Source organism: Leucopleurus acutus, assembly GCF_964270905.1.
Source record: "Leucopleurus acutus genome assembly, chromosome: 18".
Classification (NCBI taxonomy): domain Eukaryota; kingdom Metazoa; phylum Chordata; class Mammalia; order Artiodactyla; family Delphinidae; genus Leucopleurus; species Leucopleurus acutus.
In genome coordinates, this window is record NC_139160.1 from 11,123,366 (window position 1) to 11,146,322 (window position 22,957).

Below are 22,957 nucleotides of genomic sequence, written 5' to 3' on the forward strand. Positions count from 1 at the left end.
GTGGCCTTTCCCATTGCGGAGCACAAGCTCCGGACGCGCAGGCTCAGTGGCCATGGCTCACGGGCCCAGCCGCTCCGCGGCATGTGGGATCTTCCTGGACCGGGGCACGAACCCGTGTGCCCTGCATTGGCAGGCGGACTCTCAACCACTGCGCCACCAGGGAAGCCCCAGAAAGAATGATTTTTAATAGTAGTTTATAGAACAAAATCACATTTAAGTAATATGGTTTATTCCTGTTGGCTTACTGGAAAGAAAATATTGTTCTTTTAAGGATATAATAAAATATTTCATCAAATAAAATAAAACACATAGGGATATGATTTCAAAGAAAACTTGCTTGACACAGGGAAATTGAGGTCTTCCTGAGACCTACTCTTTTGCTCACATGCTAAGTCAGTATTTAATGTCTGTCTGTATTCTTTTCTAACGTTGAGGCTTATTGTGATTTGAAGATCCTATAATATCTCTTTTTTCACCCAAAGTCCAGAATTTAGATGCTTTTAAAAATCACCTGCTGATATAATGAATGTTTTCCATACTGTGTTGTCCTGTGCATGAATAGTCTTGTATAAATCCATTTTCTATACAAATGAGCCCAGGAAAGTAGTACTGCCGTAATGATAGGTGGGATTCCTCTCAGAACTTTAGAATTGCTAATTTTTTTTGTATTTTGATTTACTAAGAGTTTATCGGTAACACTGATGAAAACTGCACAACATTCAGGTAAAACACCTCTAACATGCTAAATAGTCTAGAAGAGTAGATATTATTTTCATTTTGGTACCAAATCAGTGGTTAAGTAAGAGAGAACAGAAATATTTTATATATATATATATATATATATATATATATATATATATATATATAGAGAGAGAGAGAGAGAGAGAGAGAGAGAGAGAGAGAGAGAGAGAGAGAGAGAGAGGGAGTAGTTCAACAAAACCAGGATTGTAGAAAAGAGTAATGTGCATCTGAGGAACTATAAGTGTACTAGGTGATAGAATACTGCGAGTGAGAGCATATGCACCATTAACAAGAAGAGATAATGATCACTCATTTAACTTTGGTTAAGTAAAGGAAATTGACTGGGAATAATTAATAAAGGATTCTAACCCTATATGCAACTTCTTAAAAATTGTCAAGAAAACACATTTTAAAATATAGAAATGTGGAAAAGATAAACAAAACTAACCAGTACATGAAGAACAGTCACTGGAAAATACTGCTATGGAGTACACAACAAGTTTGATTAAAAACTTTACCATAAGTTAAAAAAGTAAGAAATAAATGAATTGCTTCTGAGAAAGGGCAGCTACTAAACAGAATTTCAAGAAGTTGAAAGAACTGGTAGAATGTCACTGAAATGTTGAATCATGAGCTAAGAAAATTTTGAAAAAAATTGGTGGAAAAAACTATCACACAAAAATGGAATTGGAAGACACTCAAGGAAGAGAAACTCTGTGGATAACATAGTAAGATACACAGAAGATAAAAATGAAAACAAAGCAAATAATGTGTGTGGATGAATATATGAGTGTTCAGAAGGATTAAAGAGAAAATGATTGATACAGAAGGCACAGAAATTCCAAAAATGGCATAAATGGAGTTTCCAAATAAGAAAGGCAGACAATGTAACTAAACAAATATTTAAAGCTATAATTCATTGAGGTCCTAATATAGATTTGCCATCAGTATTAAAAGGGCATACTTGTGTACCAGGAAAAATTTTCCTGAAATGGTCAGTATGAAAGTGTACTATTGGATTTAAATATAAGTAAAAAAAAAGTTCTTTTTTCAGCAGTGCACAAATTAAAGGAAAAAAATTGTCTGGCCTTAGACTTCTCTATGACAACTTTCAATATAGAAAATGTAGATACTCAAGTGAAGAAAATAGAAGCCAAAGTATCCTTTAAATAAAAAGGGTGGTGCCAAACAATTTTTAACCATATAAGGAACTGTTTTTCAGAATAATTCTTGAGAAAATTGCTGGGAGATTAAGTTCAACCAATTAGGATTGACTGGATAGACTACAGCCAAGTACTACTGGTGAACACTGAATTAATTTAACAGTAAAACTAAGACTAAGACAAGTGTTTGAATTAGAGTAACAGACTGGAATTCCCTTTTTGTATGCCCTAATAAGGTAGAAATGCTACCATTATAATGAATTGAGAAAGGACTAGGGAAAGGAGGCAAGTAGACAAAGTTCAGAGAGTCAAAGGATATCCATGCAAGCTGACAAATTAGAAATGCAGGCCTACTGAATAAAATTGGATGGCTTAAGAGAGAGGAAAATTTGAGTAAATATGCTGATTTTATCCTTGCTCAGAGTAGGGAAATACACTTCCTAAACACATAGAGTTACAAAGATAAGCAGTTAAAACTGTAATGCTGACAAAATATTAAAAAACTGTATGATTAAAACTGAGAACAATACATGTAATGGAAGTTTTAAAAAAATCCATAAAATTTAGGAAGCATAACAAAATGTGACATATCTAACACCAAACATATCTGCTATAAAATAAATGTAAAAGTACTGAGAATAAAAAGATGAGTAAAACTATACTACATATATACAAATGAAAAAAAAGCAGGAATCATGATCTTAATATTGGACAAATTAGAATTCAAAAAAGCAGTAAACAATATAAACAAAGATACTTTATAACATTAAAAGTTGAAACTTTCATGAAACAAATTACAGGAGAAATAATCACTAATAATTTAAAATATTAAAACAAATTTTAATTCACCCCAGTCCATAAAAAGGCAAACGAGAGAGTAATCTAAATAATAAGGTAAATCTGATTAATATAGCTTGAAGTTGGTACCATATTGATAAAGAATATAACTTCAGGTGCTCATGGAACATGCATGAAAATTTGACACGGTGTAGTAGGCATCAAAGAAAAATTCCAAAACATAGAGACAAAACAGGCAAGATTCTCTTGTTAACATGCAGTAAAATTAGAAAATAGGAACAAAATCAGAAACCAAAGTTTCTTCTACCTAGACATTTAAAATTTATTAAACTATTTTTGTATCAAAGAGAAATGGACACTAAAATTGCAGAATTTTTAGAAAACAACTTCAGAAAACCTGTGGGAGACAGCTAAAGAAGTGCTTAGAGGATTATCATAGCTGTAGACCAATAGAAAAGAAATAGAGAAAAAAAGAATTAAAATGTAAAAGTTAAAGAATAACAGAATAAATGGAAATAATAAATAGGAAAGTAGGAATTAATGATTTAGAAGACAATCATTTAAAAATCTGATTTTTAAAAATCATGATAGAAATGGATACATCACCATTAAGCAACTCAAGAAAGGGCAAAAATATGAATGTACAAAATAAATGATAATTTCCATAATTAATATAGAAACAGTAAATCAAAAGGATTTTACATGATAACTTTCATAGCTTTCCCTAGAAATTGATAAGACAACCCAGTAGAAAAATAGGCAAGGCTTTAAATGAACAGCTTGTAGAGGGAAATTACACGTGGCACATAAACATACGAAAAGAGCTGATTTCTACTTGTAATAAGGGAAATATAATCTAAAACTAAACTAAGACATCATTTTTCACACGTTAGATGGATAGAAATATCAAAATTCAGCATCCATCTCTGTTAGCAAGGTTGTGGGAACAGCAAGCATCTCACACATTGCTAACTGGAGCGTAAATTAGTATAACCCCACGTGTAGTGCAATTTATTAATTTTGATCAATGTCTGTCAAAATTACGAATACATATACTTTTTAACCCAGTAGTTCATCACTTGCACATATGTGAAATGATGGCTATTCAGAGTTATTCATTGTTGTTTTGTTTATAATAGTAAATGTTACAAGAAATCTTAAATTTCTATTAATAGAGGATTTGTTAATAAATAAGTTATAGTTCATTTATTAAATAGAGTACTATGCAGTTATAAACAAAACCAATGAGATAACTATATATACAGATATCACAAGTATATTGTTAAAAGATTATAAAAATAGTATAGATGGGTATGTATTAGATGCTATTTTTGTATAAAGAAGAGAATATGAGAATATAATACTTATATTTGCAGTGAGAAAGTCTAGTAGAATTCATAAGAAATAAGAAATCAAGAACAGTGGCTTCTAATGGGGAGTTGGTAGAAACGAAGGTGGGTGTAGATCATGTAAATATTTTAATCATGTGAATGTTACATATTGAAACAGTTTTTCAACAGAAAGTTGTTTGAAAAACTATAAATATAAAAAGCACCTTTAAAATCTTGGAAGAGGGGCTTCCCTGGTGGTGCAGTGGTTGAGAATCCGCCTGCTAATGCAGGGGGCACGGGTTCGAGCCCTGGTCTGGGAAGATCCCATATGCCACAGAGCAACTAAGCCCGTGCGCCACAACTACTGAGCCTGCACGTCTGCAGCCCGTGCTCCGCAACAAGAGAGGCCACGATAGTGAGAGGCCCGCGCACCGTGATGAAGAGAGAAAAAAAAAAAAAAATCTTGGAAGAATTTTCAGTATTTATATTATTAATGGAGTTGGATTAAGTAAAATCAATGACCAATTAGGTAAAATGAGGAGTTATTTATGGGAGCAATGATGGAGCAAAAGGACTAAGGCTAACACTGAAATTTAGTGTTAGTTTAACTACTTACCTACACAATTCAAATGATTCCTATCAATGTGACTATGAAGTTAAATTTAGTAGTCAAAAAATAACACTTAAAAGAAAGCATGTACAGCTTGATGGTTAATAGAGATAACTGGTTGATAAAATACAAGTAGTTCATCGGCTTAAGTTGGGCTGCCTAGGTTTGGATCCTAGCTTAGCCACATGTTTTCTGAGTGGTTTAGAAACATCTCTGAGTCTCAGTTTTTAACCCTATAAATGAGTGAAATCATACTGCTTCCCTCATTGAGTTTTAAGGATAAACGATGTAATAGATGTAAAGAGGTCACAGTATATTGCTATATGTTAATTTAAATAGTTAACAAAAATGTAAGAGGTACAATTTAATGTGCAGTTTTGATAAAGGTAGAATATTTCTTCATTATAAGGTATCATAAATAGCTGACACCAAATATAAAAATGAAGCACTAGCAGCATTCAAATAGCAGTCAGATGTTTCTACTATAACCTAATCATTACTAGTAGTTATTATTCAAGATTTGAAACAAATAAAACACACAATCAGTAGCAGGAAATAGGTGTCATTGTTTATAGGTAGTTTGATTCTATATCTAAAAACCTAAGAGAAGGCCACCGCCACGATGTCGCGCCAGGATGGCTGCGAGGAGCCCACTGCTCATGGCTCACTGGCCCCGGGAGGGGATTTGGGGGGACATTCCTAGCAGCTGCTCAAACGGTTCGTTTTGGGGATCCTCCCTGTTTCTCCCTGCTTGGCACTGGCTGCCAACATACGCTTTTCCTTGGTGGAACGGAAACATTCATCTGGACGAGCTGATGAGCTCCAAGACTGACTAAAGGCAACATCTGGATGCAGTCGCCAGGAGTTCTGGTTACTTTGACCACATCTAGCAGAGATGCAGAAAGCCTTACCAAAAGCCCAGTGCATTCACTGTGAAGCTGCCCAACACTTTTAGCATACCTGGGGTCAGTTAGGAGGGCAAAATGTCCATGTGAGCAGGATGAGCTCACCCCGTGCCTTTCAATGATCTCAAACATTTGCCATCTACCCCAGGACATGCAAAGTACCACCTACATGCGAACTGGATTTCTTGGATGTGGCGGGAGAAGGGGAGGAGAAGAACATGTTTCTACCATCTTTATATAGTAAATAAGTAATAAGGAAAGACTACAGTCCATCTACTAGGGTGAAGTACAACTCCACTTACTCTGTGACTAAGCAAGTTATATAATATTGGCCTCACTCTCCTCGTGGGTAAAACAAAAGTAATAATAGTACCTGCCTCATGAAGCTGTTGAACACTGATAAGATGACAAATGTAAAATGGCCACACCAAGTAACTTCTCAAAGAATGTAGGCTAAAAGAATTAAGTTATTTTACCATATTCTCTGTGTCTTCAACTTCTATGCAGAAAAGCCTCCTCCATTAAAAAACTTCAAACTTGATCTACGGTTCACCCTCACAACCACATCTCCACTTCTTTATTTTATTTTGATGTGGACCATTTTTAAAGTCTTTATTGAATTTGTTACAATATTGCTTCTGTTTCATGTTTTGTTTTTTTTGGCTGCAAGGCATGTGGGATCTTATCTCCCTGACCAGGGGTTGAACCCGCACCCTGCTGCATTGGAAGGCAAAGTCTTAACCACTGGACCACTGGGGAAGTCCCACCATCTCCACTTTTTTAAATGTCCAGTTCCTTGAAAGAGGAGTCTGCACGTGTGGTCCTGCCCTAGCTCCCATTCACGCTTACCACCTGCTCCCTCCCACACAATAAGTGATGAAGATCATTCATCAACAGCCCTTGCCACCTGACTTGGAGTGTTTCCCAGGCTCCCCCACTGACATGCTGGACACAGGACTGGAGTGGGTCACTAGAATGTGGACAAACACTATATTTGCCACTTGTGAGCAGAAACTTTGAATGTGCTCACTTCCTTTACTTTGGCCTCTTTCATTCTTGTCTTCTTCCATGAGAACAGCATGGAAAAGAAAGGCTGCTGCTTTAGCCTGAGTCCTGTAATGAGAGGATGCCTTGAGCCCAGGAAAGCCCTCCAGAATTGCAGCCAAATCACAGGCTTCATTTCATTTCAGAAGACAATAAATGTTTTATTCTGTTGGGAAAAAAAACAAAATCTAAGAGAATCATCTTTAAAACTGTTGAAACATGAGATATCACCCAAAGTCAGCATCTCATTTGTGTATGGAGGAGTCGTTTGATAGTGAATCTGAATTGGGTTCATGGATGAAGCTAATCTGAAGTCTGGGTGGGGTAGTCTCTTCTAACACTGAGTTTATAATTTCTGTAAGTACCTAGGATACAGGTTGGGAGATAATCCATACACTTTAATTGTCAGCTGAACTGGAGATAGGCTTGACGTCTATCACAAATATTGAGAAGTCTGTTCTAAATAATATATGCAGCTATTCCCACCTCCTGAAGATGGAACTTAAATCCCCTCTCCTTGAGTGAGGGATGGACTTACTGGCTAACTTCCAAAGAATAGCAAAACCTGACTCTTTTTCACTATTGAATAAGGTTAACATCACCAGTCATATGTCATGTTGATATCATGTATTCCCTGATGTAATATGACGAGAAGGGCACTTCGTCTCTGTGATACTCTTCTAAAACATAAATAACCTCAGTCTAATCGTGAGAAAGCATCATACACCCCCAGATTGAGAGACAGTCTACAAAATACTTAACCAATACTCTTCAAAACTGTTAAAAGGCATGAAAAACAAGGGATGGGAAACTGCTACAAACCAGAGAAGTCTAAATGTAAAGTGGTATTCTGGATTGGATCCTGAACAGAAAAAAAGGTCATGGTGAAATCTAAATAAAGTCTGTAGCTTAATTAATAATATTGTACTTATGTTGATTCTTAGTTTTGACATATGTACCATGATTAGGGAAGATGTTAACATATGGGGAAGCTGGGTGAATTATATATGGGAACTCTCTGTACTATCTTTTCAACTTTTCTGTAAATCTTAAAATTTTCCAAAATAAAAAGACATATAAAGTGGAGAAACCCTACCTTTGATAAATGCTTGAATAGAAAGCCAAACTGTTCCTTCATGGAGGTGGCTTAATTACAGTTATTCGCAGGACAGAATTCTAACAAATGGTTCAAACAGATGATCAGAATGCCCAATGCTATACCATACTAAAGCTATAATAATTTTAGCTTCTAAAAATTTTAAAGCACATACTATTTAATGTTTACTGTGGAAATAAAAATTTCTCAACCAAGTATGTTTGTTTAATGTCTTAACTTCGAACAACGTAACTTCTGGATGAATTCTCCAAGATAATCACACTCTAAAAGGCACTGTTGGGCTTCCCTGGTGGCACAGTGCTTAAGTGCCTGCCAGTGCAGGGGACACAGGTTCGAGCCCTGGTCTAGGAAGATCCCATATGCGGTGGAGCAACTAAGCCGGTGTGCCACAACTAATGAGCCTGCACTCTAGAATCCATGAGCCACAACTACTGAGCCCATGTGCCACAACTACTGAAGCCTGCACACCTAGAGCCCGTGCTCCGCAACAAGAGAAGCAACCACAATGAGAAGCCCACGCACAGCGATGAAGAGTAGCCCCTGCTCGCTGCAACTAGAGAAAGCCTGCATGCACCAACGAAGACTCAATGCAGCCAAAAATAAATAAATAAATAAATAAATTTAAAAAGCACTGTTGGTAGTTACATGAATAAACATGCTATTAGTTGTTTGTTACAGGCCTGTTACATGTTGACAGTTGTTTAACCTAATAGTGTCTTTCGTTTTTGGACTAGCTGAAATTAGTCCAGTTTATCTGGCAGAGCCAGTTGTCTGTTAGTTAAAAGTAGTGGTGCAGATTCTGGGGATACAGCAGTTCAAAAAGAAAGCTTCCTCCTCATCTACTCTCAACTCCAAGCTATTTGGCTCTCTTCTGCCAAAATGTTGGCTCTTGTGTGTACAAATGAGTCTTGATGTTCTGTTGGGTTACCAGTAGAGAAAAATGGCAACTCGTGAGGGATTTTTTTCTCTCCCGTGGGAATGACAAACAGGTGAAGAATTATGTTAGCAGCCTAAGGTAAAGACTAAAAAGCAGCAAATTTTAAAAGATGTTTTGATCTCAGATATCTCTGCCTCCCATTCTCTCTCCTCTCCTCTGTCTCTGTCTTCCAAGGAATATTAACATTGGCTTCTATTTAAGTTACCACCAGAATGCCAAGAGGTACCTGAATTGATGGGATGAATTTTCCCTGTCCTGAAGTTGTGGGAGTGTAAGGATATTGGAGTGCTAGGATGTTGGCTTCAGGACTTACAGCATGCTAAGTTTTGTACTACAGATCAGTGTGCTTAGAGGGATCTTTGCCTTACAACACCTGCAGGGATCTCATCATTTAAAATTCATAGTAGGGAGATCTAAGTGCAACAGTGTGAAAATGGAAGATAACAACTCAGTTGAAGGGGCATAGCAACCAGAGACAGGAGATAAAAATAATCAAATTATGTACTCAATGAAATAGAACTAGTGTGGAAGCTATCATGGAACCTTTGAATTTTACCTTTAAAAAGTGCATCTGAGATTCAAGTAGAGCACCAAAGGTGACATTCTGCCTCTTTATATCATTATTTTTCCCTATTCACCCAAATTAGTGAACTGGAAGATCTCAAAGCATGGACCAAAAACATAAAATGAGAAACTATATAAAGGCATAGGAGACTTAACATGTGACTAATAAGAATAATTGGAGAAGAAAAACAATGGGTAAAACAAGATATCCTGAAACACTTTATACTACTAAGAACTTAGAAATGTTGGGTAAAATATAGCAAAATTCCGTTCAGATGTATAGCTGGGTACACAAAAGTAAGGGAGACTCTCATATGTCGAAAATGAAGATCAAACATAATAGAAGTTATAATTCTTAAGAAACGAGATCATATTGAAACTAACCATTCAGCTTTTAAACAGATAATCAGAAGTAACTTCTGGAAATGAAAAGGCACTAACTAAAATTAACAGCTCCATGGGCATGTTAAACAGTTTATACAGAAATTAAGAAAGAATTGGTGAACTAGAAGAAATGAAGAAACTATGTAAAAGCATCAGCAAGAGACAAAGATGATAAATAGGAAAGAAGGTTAAGGATATAGAGAAAGAATGAAAGATTTCATAGAATAAAATATCAATACCTAGGAATAAATTTAACCAAGGAGGTTGAAAGATCTTTATACTGAAAACTGTAAGACATTGGTGAAAAAAAATGAAGAAGACACAAACAAATGAAAAGATATACCATGCTCATGGATAGGAAGAAACAATATTGTTAAAATGTCCATACTATCCAAAGTGATCTACATATTTAATGCAATTGCTATCAAAATGCCAATGGCATTTTTCACAGAAATAGAACAAATAATTCTAAAATTTGTATGGAACCACAAAAGACCCTGAATAGCCAAAGCAATCTTGAGAAAGAACAAAGCTGGAGACGTCACACTTCCTGATTTTAGATTATGATCCAAATTTACAGTATTCAAAACAGTGTGGTCTTAGCATAAAAACAGACATATAAATCAATGGAATAAAATAGCCCAGAAGTACACCCACACATATATGGCCAGTACTTTATGACAAAGGAGCCAAGATATACAGTGAGGAAGAATAATCTCTTCAATAAATGATGTTGGGAAAACTGGACAGCCACATGCAAAAGAAGGAAACTGGAACTCTAGCTTACATATTAGATAAAAATTAACTCAAAATGGATTAAAGACTTGAACATAGCACCTGAAAACAGGGGGTAAGCTCCTTGACATCATTCTTGGCAACGATATTTTGGATTTGACAACAAAAGCAAAAATAAACAAGTGATTATATCAATCTAAAAAGTTTCTGCAGAGCAAAGGAAAGTCAACAGTATGAAAAAGCAACCTACTGAATGGGAGAAAATATTTGCAAATCATTTCTCTGATAAGCTATTAATATATAAAATATATAAAGACTTCATACAACTTAGTAGCAAACAAGCAATCCAATTAAAAAATGGGCAGAGGATCTGAATAGACATTTTTCCAAGGAAGACATACAACAGGTACATGAAAACATGCTCAGTATAACTAATGCAAGTCTAAGCTACAATGAGATATCACCTCATACCTGTTAGATTGGCTGTTATCAAAAAGAAAAGAGATAACAGTGAGGATATAAAGAAAAGGGAATCCATGTTCACTGTTGGTATGAATATAAATTGGTGCACCCACCATGGAAAACACTATGGAGAGTCCTCAAAAAATTAAAAATAGAACTACCATATAATCCAACATTGTCACTTCTGGGACTATATCCAAAGGAATTGAAATCACTATCTCAAAGAGATTTCTGTACCCCCATGTTCATTACAGCATTATTTACAAATAGCCAGGACATGGAAACAACCTAATTGTTCATTGACAGATGAATGGATAAAGAAAATGTAGATACTTAGATTGTAGTTTTCTATGTTTCTATATATAAAATGGAATAATATCCAGCCATAACAAAGAAGGCAATCCTGTCATATGCCACAACTTAGATGGACCTTGAGGGCTCTATACTAAATGAACTAAATCAGACAAAGACAAATACTATATCATCTCACTTATGTGCGGAATCTGTAGAAACCAAACTCATAGAAACAGAGAAAAGATGGGGGTTTCCCATAATCTGCAGGGTAGAGACTGGGAGAAATGAGTGGATGTGGTCAAATGGTACAAGCTTCCAGTTGTAAGATAAATGAGGTCTGGAGCTGAAGTGTACAGCATGGTGACTATAGTTAACAATACTATATTGTATAGTATTTAACAGTTGCTAAGAGAATAGATCTTAAACGTTTTCATCACAAGAAAAAAAATTTTGCAACTGTGTAAGGTGATGGCGTTAACTAAACTTGTGGTAATTATTTTGCAGTATATACATGTATCAAAGCATTATGTTGTACATCTTAAACTAATGCTATGTTGTTATATATCAATTACATCTCAATAAAACTGGGGAGGAGTGCAGCTGATAGGCAGTTGTAACAAATGTACCTCTCTGTTGGAGGGTGTTGATAGTGGGGAGAGGCCATACATACGTGGCATACATGGGGCCACCCAGGGGAATATGGGTAATCTTTGTACTTTCTGCTCGATTTTGCTGTGCACCTAAAACTACTCTAAAAAATAAAATCTGTTTAAAAGCATGTGTTGGGGGAGAAGCTGATAGGGAAATAAGAAACTAAAACAAAGTTTACTTGTTACTGGGGCAGGGGGCAGTGTGAATGAGGAGGAAAGGGTATGAGTTGGGCTTGAAACCTCTCTGTATCTTTTTATGTCATCATTATTTTTTTACCCAGGTAAAAGTATTACATATTTTAAAAACTGAATAATAAAAGTTGGCAGGGCTTCCCTGGTGGCGCAGTGGTTGAGAGTCCGCCTGCCGATGCAGGGGACACGGGTTCGTGACCCGGTCTGGGAGGATCCCACATGCCGCGGAGCGGCTGGGCCCGTGAGCCATGGCCGCTGAGCCTGCGCGTCCAGAGCCTGTGCTCCGCTACGGGAGAGGCCACAACAGTGAGAGACCTGCGTACCGCAAAAAAAAAAAAAAAAAAAAAAAAAAAAAAAAAAAAAACCAATATTTAAATAGACCAAACTAAACTTTAAGGGAAAAAAATTAATGAAGCTAAAGAGGGGCATCATGTAATGAAAAAGGTATAATTCAACCAGGAAGGTAAAACAATGTCATATTTATATATGCTCAACAGCATAGATGAGGTATCGAAAGCAAAACTGAGATTTGAAAGATAAAACAGTTTAGAGGTTTTAACGTACTGTTTTTAAAAGAGCCATCACAAACAAAGTGTATATATATATATATATATACATATATATATATATATATTTTTTTTTTTTTTTTTTTTTTTTTTTTGTGGTATGTGGGCCTCCCACTGCTGTGGCCTCTCCTGTTGCGGAGCACAGGCTCCGGACGCGCAGGCTCAGCGGCCATGGCTTACGGGCCCAGCCGCTCTGCGGCATGTGGGATCTTCCCCGACCAGGGCACGAACCCGTGTCCCCTGCATCGGCAGGCGGACTCTCAACCACTGTGCCACCAGGGAAGCCCCGAAGTATAAATCTGAACCAAAAAAATCCATTGGCTTGATTAGCATATACGTTCTCCTCAAGAACAGACAAAACTATTCAAATGAGGCCATAAAAATTGACTCCATAAATTTAAATAAATTATCATCATATAGATGACTTCTCACCCACAGTGTGATTAAACAAGAAATCAGTGATAAAAATCAAACTAAGAAAATGGGGATATACATATTTTAAATAACCATAACATGACATCATTGTGCAGATAATAAAATACTTAGAATCAAAAGATATTAAAATGTTTGCATATTTATACTTTTGAGAGTTGGCCTAAGTGGTATTGGAGGCAACTTACAGCTCTAAATATTACAGTAAATGAAGTAATATGTTTTGTCTTTTTTCCCCTAGATTCTAAATGTTATGCTGAATGTAAGAGTACTTTAACATTAGGATATCTTTTAATATGGTCTACTTATTAACAAATTACAGAATAGCTATATAATCATAATAATGGGTACAAAAAACTTTTTGTAAAATTAATTACTCATTCATCATAAAAATTCTTAGGAAGCCATGAATATAAAATGATTTATTTTACCTAATAACATATATCTACCCAAAACTTAACACAGACCTATTTAGTGGTCAAATGTTAGAAATAATCCTTTGCATAACTAACAATTAATCAAAACCTGTTTTCACCACTCCTGTTCAACATCATGTTGAATAATATAATGACATTTATAGGACACTGTACCTAAAGACAGCAGAATTGTTTTCAAGCTTCATTTGCAACATTCTCCAGAATATAATATAGGTTGGGCTGTAGTACATAAAACAAGTTTCAGTAAATCTAAAAGAATTGAGGTCAAACAAACTGTGTTCTTTGACTACAACAAAAAAGAGATTTGAGAAATTTCTAGATAGAGTAAATAGCACACTTCTAAATAACTCCTGGCTCTAAAAAGAAATCACAAAGAAAGATAGAAAATAATTTGATTTGAATAAAAGCAAAACCACAACACATAACAATTTATTGAATCCTAATGCATTGCTGATGGGAATGTAAGATTCTCCAGCTGCGTTCCAAGAGGGTTTTCTAATTTCTTAAAAAATGTAGCACTTATTATACAACCAGATATTTCTATATTTAGGTGTCTGCTCAGGAAAGATGACATCATATGTTCACATCTAGACTTGTGCATGAATGTTCTTGGTACCGTTATTCATAATAGGCAAAAACTGGAGACTATCGCAAATTCCACCAATTGGTGAATAAATAAATGACATATCATATGCCCATACGACGGAATACTATTGCACAATTGAAAGGAAATGAACTACTGATGCATACTATGACATGAATGAGTTCCTAAAAACATTATGCTAAATGAAAGAAGCCAGATGCAAAAGACTATATATTGTATGATTCCATTTATATGAAATATCCAGAATGCAGGTTGGTGATCACATGGGGCTAGTGATGGAAGTGGGGATTGCCTGCAGGTGGGCACAAGGGAACTTTTTAGGGTGATGAAGATGTTCTAAAACTGGATAGTAGTGATGATTGCATGACTCTATAAGGTCTTTAAGAAAGCACTGGCTTGTACACTTATAAAATTTGTAGATTTTATGGTGTGTATATTATACCTCAATAAAGCTAATAAAAACTTGCAAAGCAAAATTTAAAGCTCTTAGCAAATGTAGAATAATAGTGTTATTGCCTTGGATTAAGGAGGGGTTTGTAAACTACTAAGTAAACATACATAAATCATCTAGGAAAAAGTTGATAATTGTGATCATTAAAATATAACATGTTTTAAAACCATAAAAAGTGAAAAGACGAGCCACAAAGTGAATGATGATATTTGCAGTTTATTTGTAATACAGTGGGTTTGTATCCTGACCCTATGAAAAATCATGCAAATGAATAAGAAAAAGAAAAACCATTAGGAGAATGAAGAATATAAACAGTTCACTGAAGAGCAAACTTGATTTGGCTAATAAGCATATGGAAAGATACTCGACTTTGGTAGCAATCAAAAGTACAAAATTTAAAAGTTACCTTTAATACCCACTAGGGTGATAAGCTTTAAAATTTTTGACAGTATCAGGTGTTGGCAAGGATATGCATAAGAGACTTTCAGATCACTGGTGGAGTTGTATAATTGTTACAATCACATTGGGGAACAATTTGACAATTTTCAAAAAGATGAAGCTACTCTATGACTAATTATTAATTGTCTCTGTGACATGGAGACATTCATGTATATGCACAAATGTTCAGTGTAACATCATTGGTGATAATGAAAAGTTGGAAACAACATAAAAGAATATCAGTAGGATAACAGAAATGAATTTAGGTATATTCATAAAATTGGATATATTCAGCTTTGAAAATGAATTAACAAAAGTTAACTTTCATAAACCTAACATGAAGCAATAAAGCAAGTTGTAGAAGGGTGTATAGTAGTGATATCATTTATCTAAACTTCAAAAATATGAAAAAATAAAATAATAAATAGTTTAGGAATAGGTACATATCTAATAAAAGTATAAAGACATGCATGGCTATATAAAAGCAAATTCATGATATCATTTACCCCAAAACATAGTGATGAAAAGGATGGGCTCATGGACAGGTACCTAGAAGTGCTTATTTTTAATACTTTATTTCTTAAGTTGTAGTAATGGTGGCTACGTGAGTATTTACTATATGATTTCCTTTCTTTTTAAAAAATCAGATGTTAAAAAAATAAATGGGTAAGGAAAGGGATAACAAAAAGAATTCAGAACTTCGTTGGCATTATAGAAATCAGATGTGATCTGAAAGCACAAAATAGAATCAGTTGAACTTGAAGTTCAAAACAAAAGTTCAAAACAAAACGTTAGAAGACATTATACATTGATGAAAGGCACAGTTTAAGTAGATGATGTTATGGTCATAAGCCTCAAAGCATCAAATGTTGCATTCAGATATGTAAGGAAAACCATTAGAGATGCTATAAGTAACTGATAAGAAACAATAGTCTAGACAGTATTTCTCCTTCAGAATGGGGCCAATTGAATAGATAACATAGAAAGATACAGAGAAATTGAGTATATATTCATAAAACTTGACTCTAGGTATATGTTCAGTCTTATATGCTTTGAAAATATACTTTATGCCTATAGGATATTTACTAAAATAAAAAATCATGTCCTTGACCATAAAGTAAACAATGTGGACACAGTAGAGATTTTACTGCCACCATTTTCTGACCGTAAGGTAATAAAATTAGAAATTAAAAAAAAATTGAGCAAAAAAAAAAAATTCAACTATTTAGAAATTAAGAAACGTTCCCAAAAACCTGCTAGTGAAGAGAAGATAATAAAATGAAAATAAGTTCTTTAAAATTATCTATTCATCATAGCAAAAACATACTCAGAAGTAAATACGTCCAATATTGAAGAATAAAGATAATGATAGGAATGTATACTCATATTGCAGCATTGATTGAAGGACAGCAGAGTAAGCTAGGAAGTACAAATTAATAAAGATGAAGACTAGCATCAAGAAAGAAAATAAAACAAAAACTGTTGAAGGGATCACTGACTACAAGAGTGATTTTATTGAAGGAATCAATAAAATGGATAAAACTTTTTCATATCTTGTAATATAAAATGGAAAAATTTGGGAATGAAGAGGGGCCTTCAGAAGTATAGGCCAGATTATAGTAATTATAAGAAAATATGTTATGACAACATACAAGATGTTCACTTCTAGTCCTTGGTAATAACATCATTTTGCTACAAATATTTTTAAATACTTATTTTTTGGGTTCTCTATACATATACATACTACTTCTTGCATCAAATAAAAGATGGGAAGAGTAAGATCACTAATAAACAAGGTAAAAGTACAGGTGCACAGAACATAATCCTGTTTTGCTTCACTAGTAATCACTATCTGATATTTCAACAGAACCATGCTATGGTCCTTTAGTTCATAGTTGTGTTTTGATACAATTTCTCATAAACACCGACAGATGCACGTATTATTGAGTTTCTATAGCTTATCCATTCTTAACCTCAAAGTAAAAGGCTGAAGAAATTTAGGTTAAAACCTCAAAAAATTTTACAGTTCTCCTGATAGATTAAAGGAGTTTGAAAAGTATAATAGTGTCCATTGTTCGAATAACTAATGATTCTTAACTATAGAATAATATATAGAATAGTAGCCTAAAATGATCTTACTTTCAGTTTATTAGAAAGGAAATTGAAAATGTAAATAATATTTTAATGTATTTCCTGAAAATCATGAAAAAATTTAATAGCTGCAGTAAGGAAGAGCTATACCACGTAGCTTAATTGAAAGACTCAATTAGATTTGTAATGAACTGAATTTATAAACCTAATGCAGTTTTGATAAAAATTCCAAGTTTTCTTTAAAAAATTTCAAAAATTGTTGTAAAGCTAACTCAGGTGAACAAACAAGTAAAAAGTCAGTGAAAGATTAAAAAATAAGTATAATGAGTGTGTATTGTGATAAGTCTAGTAGACCTTATACTAAGGAATGAGCTAAAAAAAGAGGTGAATAGAAACCCCAGGTACACATGCTAATGTATGTATGTTTAGATATGAGGAACATTATTAAAATGTGAATTATTCAATAATTAGCAGCAAAAAACTGTTTAATTTATGAATTGGAGTCTTACCCCAAACCATGCTTCCTCTCTCATCTTTTCTCCCCAAGCCCTAATTTTTGCATTTGACTGTTTTATTATTATTATAATACATAGGATTGGTGAAACTGCTGGTAATTTGTACCTTGATGTTGGAGTATGAATGTACATATTTTTGGAGGTCACAAACTTCAAAGTCTCATAAAATAAAATTAAACTTAAAAGTTTTAACCTTATAATTTTCATTACAAGAATTTATCCTAAGGAAATGATCATGCCGAAGGATTTATGTAAAAGGACAAAGTTTTGTTTATGGTAGAAAAAAATTTGAACATAACATAAACGGCCAACAGTAGTGAATGGATAAATTATGCTACATTCTAGTTATAAACTATATTTAATAGCTGAAATTTTAAGACACAATATGTTGTTTTACAGGTGACAAGCTACAAATCATCTTATGTAGAATTATTTCCATTGTATTGATATCATCTATATCTGTTTATCATATACTTATGTGCAACGTAATTAGTCTGAAAGAACATCAACTGATATTTATAATGATTATCTCTGGGTTATAGAATTATGGGTTTTCTTTTTTTTACTGTGTCCTGTTCCAACATATTCTCTGAATTTGTTACAAGAAGTATTTTTTGGTCATCCCCCCCAAAATACTTGTTTTGTGAAGAAGGAAATTGGGGTGTGTTTTTAATGTAATGGTTAGTAAGCTAATAAATGTATAATTTATATGAGATTAAAAGGTTACTCTTTTAAAAAAATAGATTGCACTCAATCCAAGTGGGCAGAAATCCTATAAAATTGAAAAGGTAAAGCAGCTAGGCACTAAAGTCTGAAGTCTATTTAGGTCTTAAAGTTAAACAGGTTCAAGTTGTTAGTTTCTCAAATACATACCCTCGTGAAGCCTTTCTGAACTGAATACATAGAGCTGGGTCTTTCATTTGAGGTCCTCTGGGAAACAAAATCATGTGATGTACAGGGCCAGCATGCCCATTTTATGCCTGAAATGATGGATGCCACTTTTGGCTATCTCTTGATTGCTGTGAGACAGCATTTATTGGTGAGCATTGTTTCAAAGAAAACTGCAAGAGGAAGCTGACTCATCGTTTTCCTGGTATGTGCAGTATTCTTCAAGTCCCCCTAAGAGGTAGAATTAAGCTGCTCTGTAAACATTTACTTTGGAGGAGGTAGTCAAGAGAGCATGAATTTCTTTAGTAGTTGAAGTTATGGTGTCCCAGTTAAGAAATTACTCTAAATTCCAGATAGCCTAATTTAAATGACTTCTACCAGCTCTGTGTATCAAAGAGATATATCAAGAGATATACATTGGCATTTGTTTTTCTTGATTGGGAGCAAATGAAAGTGTCAGGCTTCCTTTCCTTAGGTGTGGCTTGAGTTGGAAGAGACTAAAGCCTTCCCCTTCATAATCCCAAAATATCCATCTGTCCTGTTATTTTTTGTTTTTTAATGACCATTTGACTTTTCCCAGTCTTAAGTGTTTTACAAACACAGCCATTAGACACTTGCCCTAGCTTCCTTTTGGATTTAGGTAATTGCTGTTTCCTTCTCTGGGCTGAGGAGGATTGGGTGAGGGGAAATAGCTGTCCTGCCTCTTTTGTTGTGCAGTGTGCAGCTTGAAGGCTGATGTTAGAAGAGAGGATTTCCAGGTGACTGGTGCCCAGATGAATGGTTCATTATTTGATTTGTGCATTAATTAAGGTAGCAATAGCTCCTGTAACAAACAGTGAAGTTTTAGTAACTTACCAAACTAGTAGTTTCTTTCTTACTCACTTAAAATCCAAATGGGTATCCTCAGCAGTTGATTTTCTTCAAGCTGTGCTTTAGAGACCCAGGCTGCTTCTTTCATCTGGTACCTCTGTGTCTTCATCGTAAGGCTCCTGTGTTGCTGCCTTGAGGAAGAGCATGGAAGAGCACATGAGTGTTTTTTTCTGTAGCCCAGGCCTAAAAATGATCCACAACTTTTCTTCTCGGGTTCCATTGGCTAGAACTCAGTGGCCGCACATAGCTGTAAGAGAGGCTGGAATTATAGTATAGCTGTGGGCTCAGGAAGAAAGGAACAAAAGTTTGGTGATTACCTAGTCAGTTTGTGTTATAGTTGCCAAATCCACACAGGGAACAATAGAAAATCAAGGTAAGAAATGAAATACTGAGCGTTGGGGGCCAAGAAGTTCCAGATCTTGACTTCTAAGAAAGTGACATGAATGAAAGGCATGTAGTAATTCCCTGGGCTAGAGCTAAGTGTTCCAGGAGGACTTTAATAGAGCTTTCTATTCTAAGTATGGATTTGGTAGGGGAGCAGTTAAATGGGTCAACAGTTAAATGAGCCACAGATACAAGCAGTAATGAGTTCCCTTTACTTCTGTCAAATTATTTTGCTTTCTATTCAGTTTTAACCATACTTATAAATTTTTGTTATTAAAGTTTTACATAGATTATTTCATAGACTTTGGACAGAAAGGATTTGAAAATTCTGTTGTCTCTGTGTTAAGGGAAACTAATAATTTAACCTAAGAAAATAACTCCTAAATAGCTATTAGAAATTTGAAAATTATAGCTATCAACATTTATACACTGTTTTATAATTTGTCCACTTAACGTTTTAGTTTGTGCGGACATTTTGAGAAGTGTTTAAATAGTAGTCTTGGTATTTTAGAAGACAGCTATGCTATAAACTGTGATTTAGTAGATGGAAGTTAGTAAACATTACTTACATAATTCTGTATCTGCTTATAGATTTTACTGCTTATCCTAACATCATGTGATTAGAAAATCCAGTGTGTTTCCTAGTATGATTTTTTTTTTTGCCCCTGTTTCTCCAGGAGAAAAGTTGAAATTATGCATACCCACAGTCTTTTTACTCTTCTTGGAGAGAGGCTGATGTTGCATACAAACACTGTGACTGTCACCACGTACAACACACTTTATGAGGTAAAAACTTAAAATGTGTGATGCTAATTTTAAATGTATGCAGTGGAAACCCTCTGTGATTGGAATAGCAGTTGGTCAGTTAATCTAAAAGGCAGGAATCCTTAAAAAAAAAAAAAGATGAACACATACTTATGTTTTAAAATTTTTGTTTAAAACATATCCATGTACCTTTATTTGCCAATCCTCTTATGTTGGGCCTAGGCATTTTCTTTGAGTATGGGTTGGCTGATGGGCTTTGCACAGTTTTTCTCACATAAATCACACCCATTATGCATTATTTATTCATTCTTTCCCTCCCCTTACCCTCCCCGCTTTTCCCTCTCTTTGTCTCTGATATGTAGCAACTACTAACATTAACCTAGAGTTGAGACTGGGATAAAATGTAGGTAAGAATTATTTGTAAAAATGGTATCTGGAGAAACTTCAGATCCCATCATCTCAATTCAGAAATCCTTTTCTTTATTTCTAACAGATGGCCATACAAATTGGGTTCATTATTTTCTGTGAAATGTGTGTACTACCTCATTTTAAATACCAGTAAAATATTAGGAATATTCTCTTATATTAACCTTCATTTTACTTTCCTGCAGCTAATTTTTAGAGGTCCTACTTCTTTTCTCTAGTGCAAAGATTAGCAAACTATAAGCACCTGTCTTTGTAGGGCCTTGAGCTAAGGATTGTTTTTATGTTTTTAAATGGTTGAAAGTAATCGAAAGAAAAATAATGTAAAACATGTAAGCCTTATATGAAATTTAGATTTCAGTGTCCATAAATAGTTCTGTAGGAACATAGCCATGCTCATTCCCTTACATATTGCCAATGGCTGCTTTTGCATTATAGTAGCTGAGTTGAGTACTTGCAACAGAGAACGTTTGTCATCTTTACATTGAGCTCGGTACAATGCAGTAACTGGACAGTGTTTCACGTACCACCTGTATTGCCCAACCTAATATATATATTTTTTAATAACAGTGTATATCCATCATGTCAAAACAAGAGAAAAGTGGACTTCACATCTCGCACTTTAACATATAGTGGAGCGTGGGTTGTTTTGTTATAGATGTAGATAGCAAAACATTATGACTCTTAATACAAGGAGACTCTAGTTGTGCTAAAAGCCATAGCAAATGTAAGTTTCAACATTTGAATTTTGGGGGGCACAACAAACATTCAGTTTATAGTAGCAGGCTATATACGCTCTCTGTTGCAACTACTCAGCTCTGCAGTTGTGGCTCAGAAGTAGCCATAGAAAATATGAATCAGATGAGCGTGGCTGTCTAATAAAACTGTACTTACAAAACGGTAGGCTGGATTTGACCTACAGGGCATAATTTTTTTACCTCTGGTTTTATATTCTCATCAGTAAATTTAAGAGTTGTTGCCCTTTAAATAAGGCTACTTTGTCTTTTTCATCTAAGCTTAATTTTCCTACTTTGTGTCAGTCATTCTTCAAATTACATGATTTGTAAACTTTACGCTCCAGAGTGCTGCTTTTTTAAAATTATAGTAATATTTTAGTATTGCTCCAATATTTTGCCTACAGAACTGAATAAGCACTAATAGAAAGGCCTATCCTATGCAGAGCATCTTTATTCTGTTATTATTATATTTCCCTAATAATAGTAACTGCCTTTTTTGAGTACTTCCTATCATAATCCCCTTGATAAGTACTTTACGTACATTATCTCAAATCCTTACAATATTTCTATGAAGCTGGTATTTTTATTGCCTTTTTAAACAGACAAACTGAGGCTCACAGGTTAAATAATTTGCTCTATGTCATACCACTAATAAATGGTCATAAAATAGGCATTTCTCATAGTATATGTACATAAGGCAAAAAATATCAGAATCTACCTTCAGTTGACAGTACTAAAGTCCTCCTCTGAATCAAAACTTTGCTGCAATATCAGATTAGGGTTCTGAATCTTAGTGTCAAATACTGATTAACTTGTATCTTTTTTTTTTAAACGTTTTTATTGGAGTATAATTGCTTTACAATGGTGTGTTAGTTTCTGCTTTATAGCAAAGTGAATCAGTTATACATATACATATATCCCCATATCTCTTCCCTCTTGGTTTAACTTGTATCTTTACCTTGGTTTTCTTACCTACGAATTGCTCTGGTCAATAATGCCTGTGTATGTTTTTTAATCATTCTCTTTCCTCCACAAATTTCTGACCCTTGCTTGTTTTGACCTATTAGTGTTAATAGAGTAGAAAGTCTTTGTAGTCAATGAAACCTTACATTAAAATAAAAGTTCCACATAACATTATATGTTGAATTGGAAAGATCATCATGTGCTTGTAACCTTAAAATAAAATGTCCCATGTATATATACATGCATATGTAATTCTACTCGTCTTCCTGAAAAGTGGCTCAACAGCAAGTGCAGCAGCATCTGTACTACCATCTGTATTCATCAGCACTCTCTTAGTGTCCGGATTTTATCTCTGATTCCATAACTTAGGTGGAGAAAGTCAGGGGAAGTTTGGATCTTCTGATACTGGATGTTGGATATTGGATGTTGCAGAGATTTGGAAATAATAAAGGAACTAACTTTCAGG

General features: G+C 34.6%; 1 protein-coding gene across 3 annotated transcripts in view; it reads left to right on the forward strand.

Moving 5' to 3' along the window:
* NBEA (neurobeachin) overlaps positions 1-22,957 on the forward strand; it is a gene marked incomplete at its 5' end in the record, with an annotated part of 627,381 nt that overhangs the window by 165,105 nt on the left and 439,319 nt on the right. For all 3 annotated transcript variants that reach the window (XM_082859302.1, XM_082859301.1, XM_082859303.1), the window contains one exon: positions 20,281-20,389. In XM_082859302.1, the coding sequence (XP_082715428.1) occupies positions 20,281-20,389 (109 nt within the window). The remainder of the gene's footprint in view (positions 1-20,280; positions 20,390-22,957) is intronic.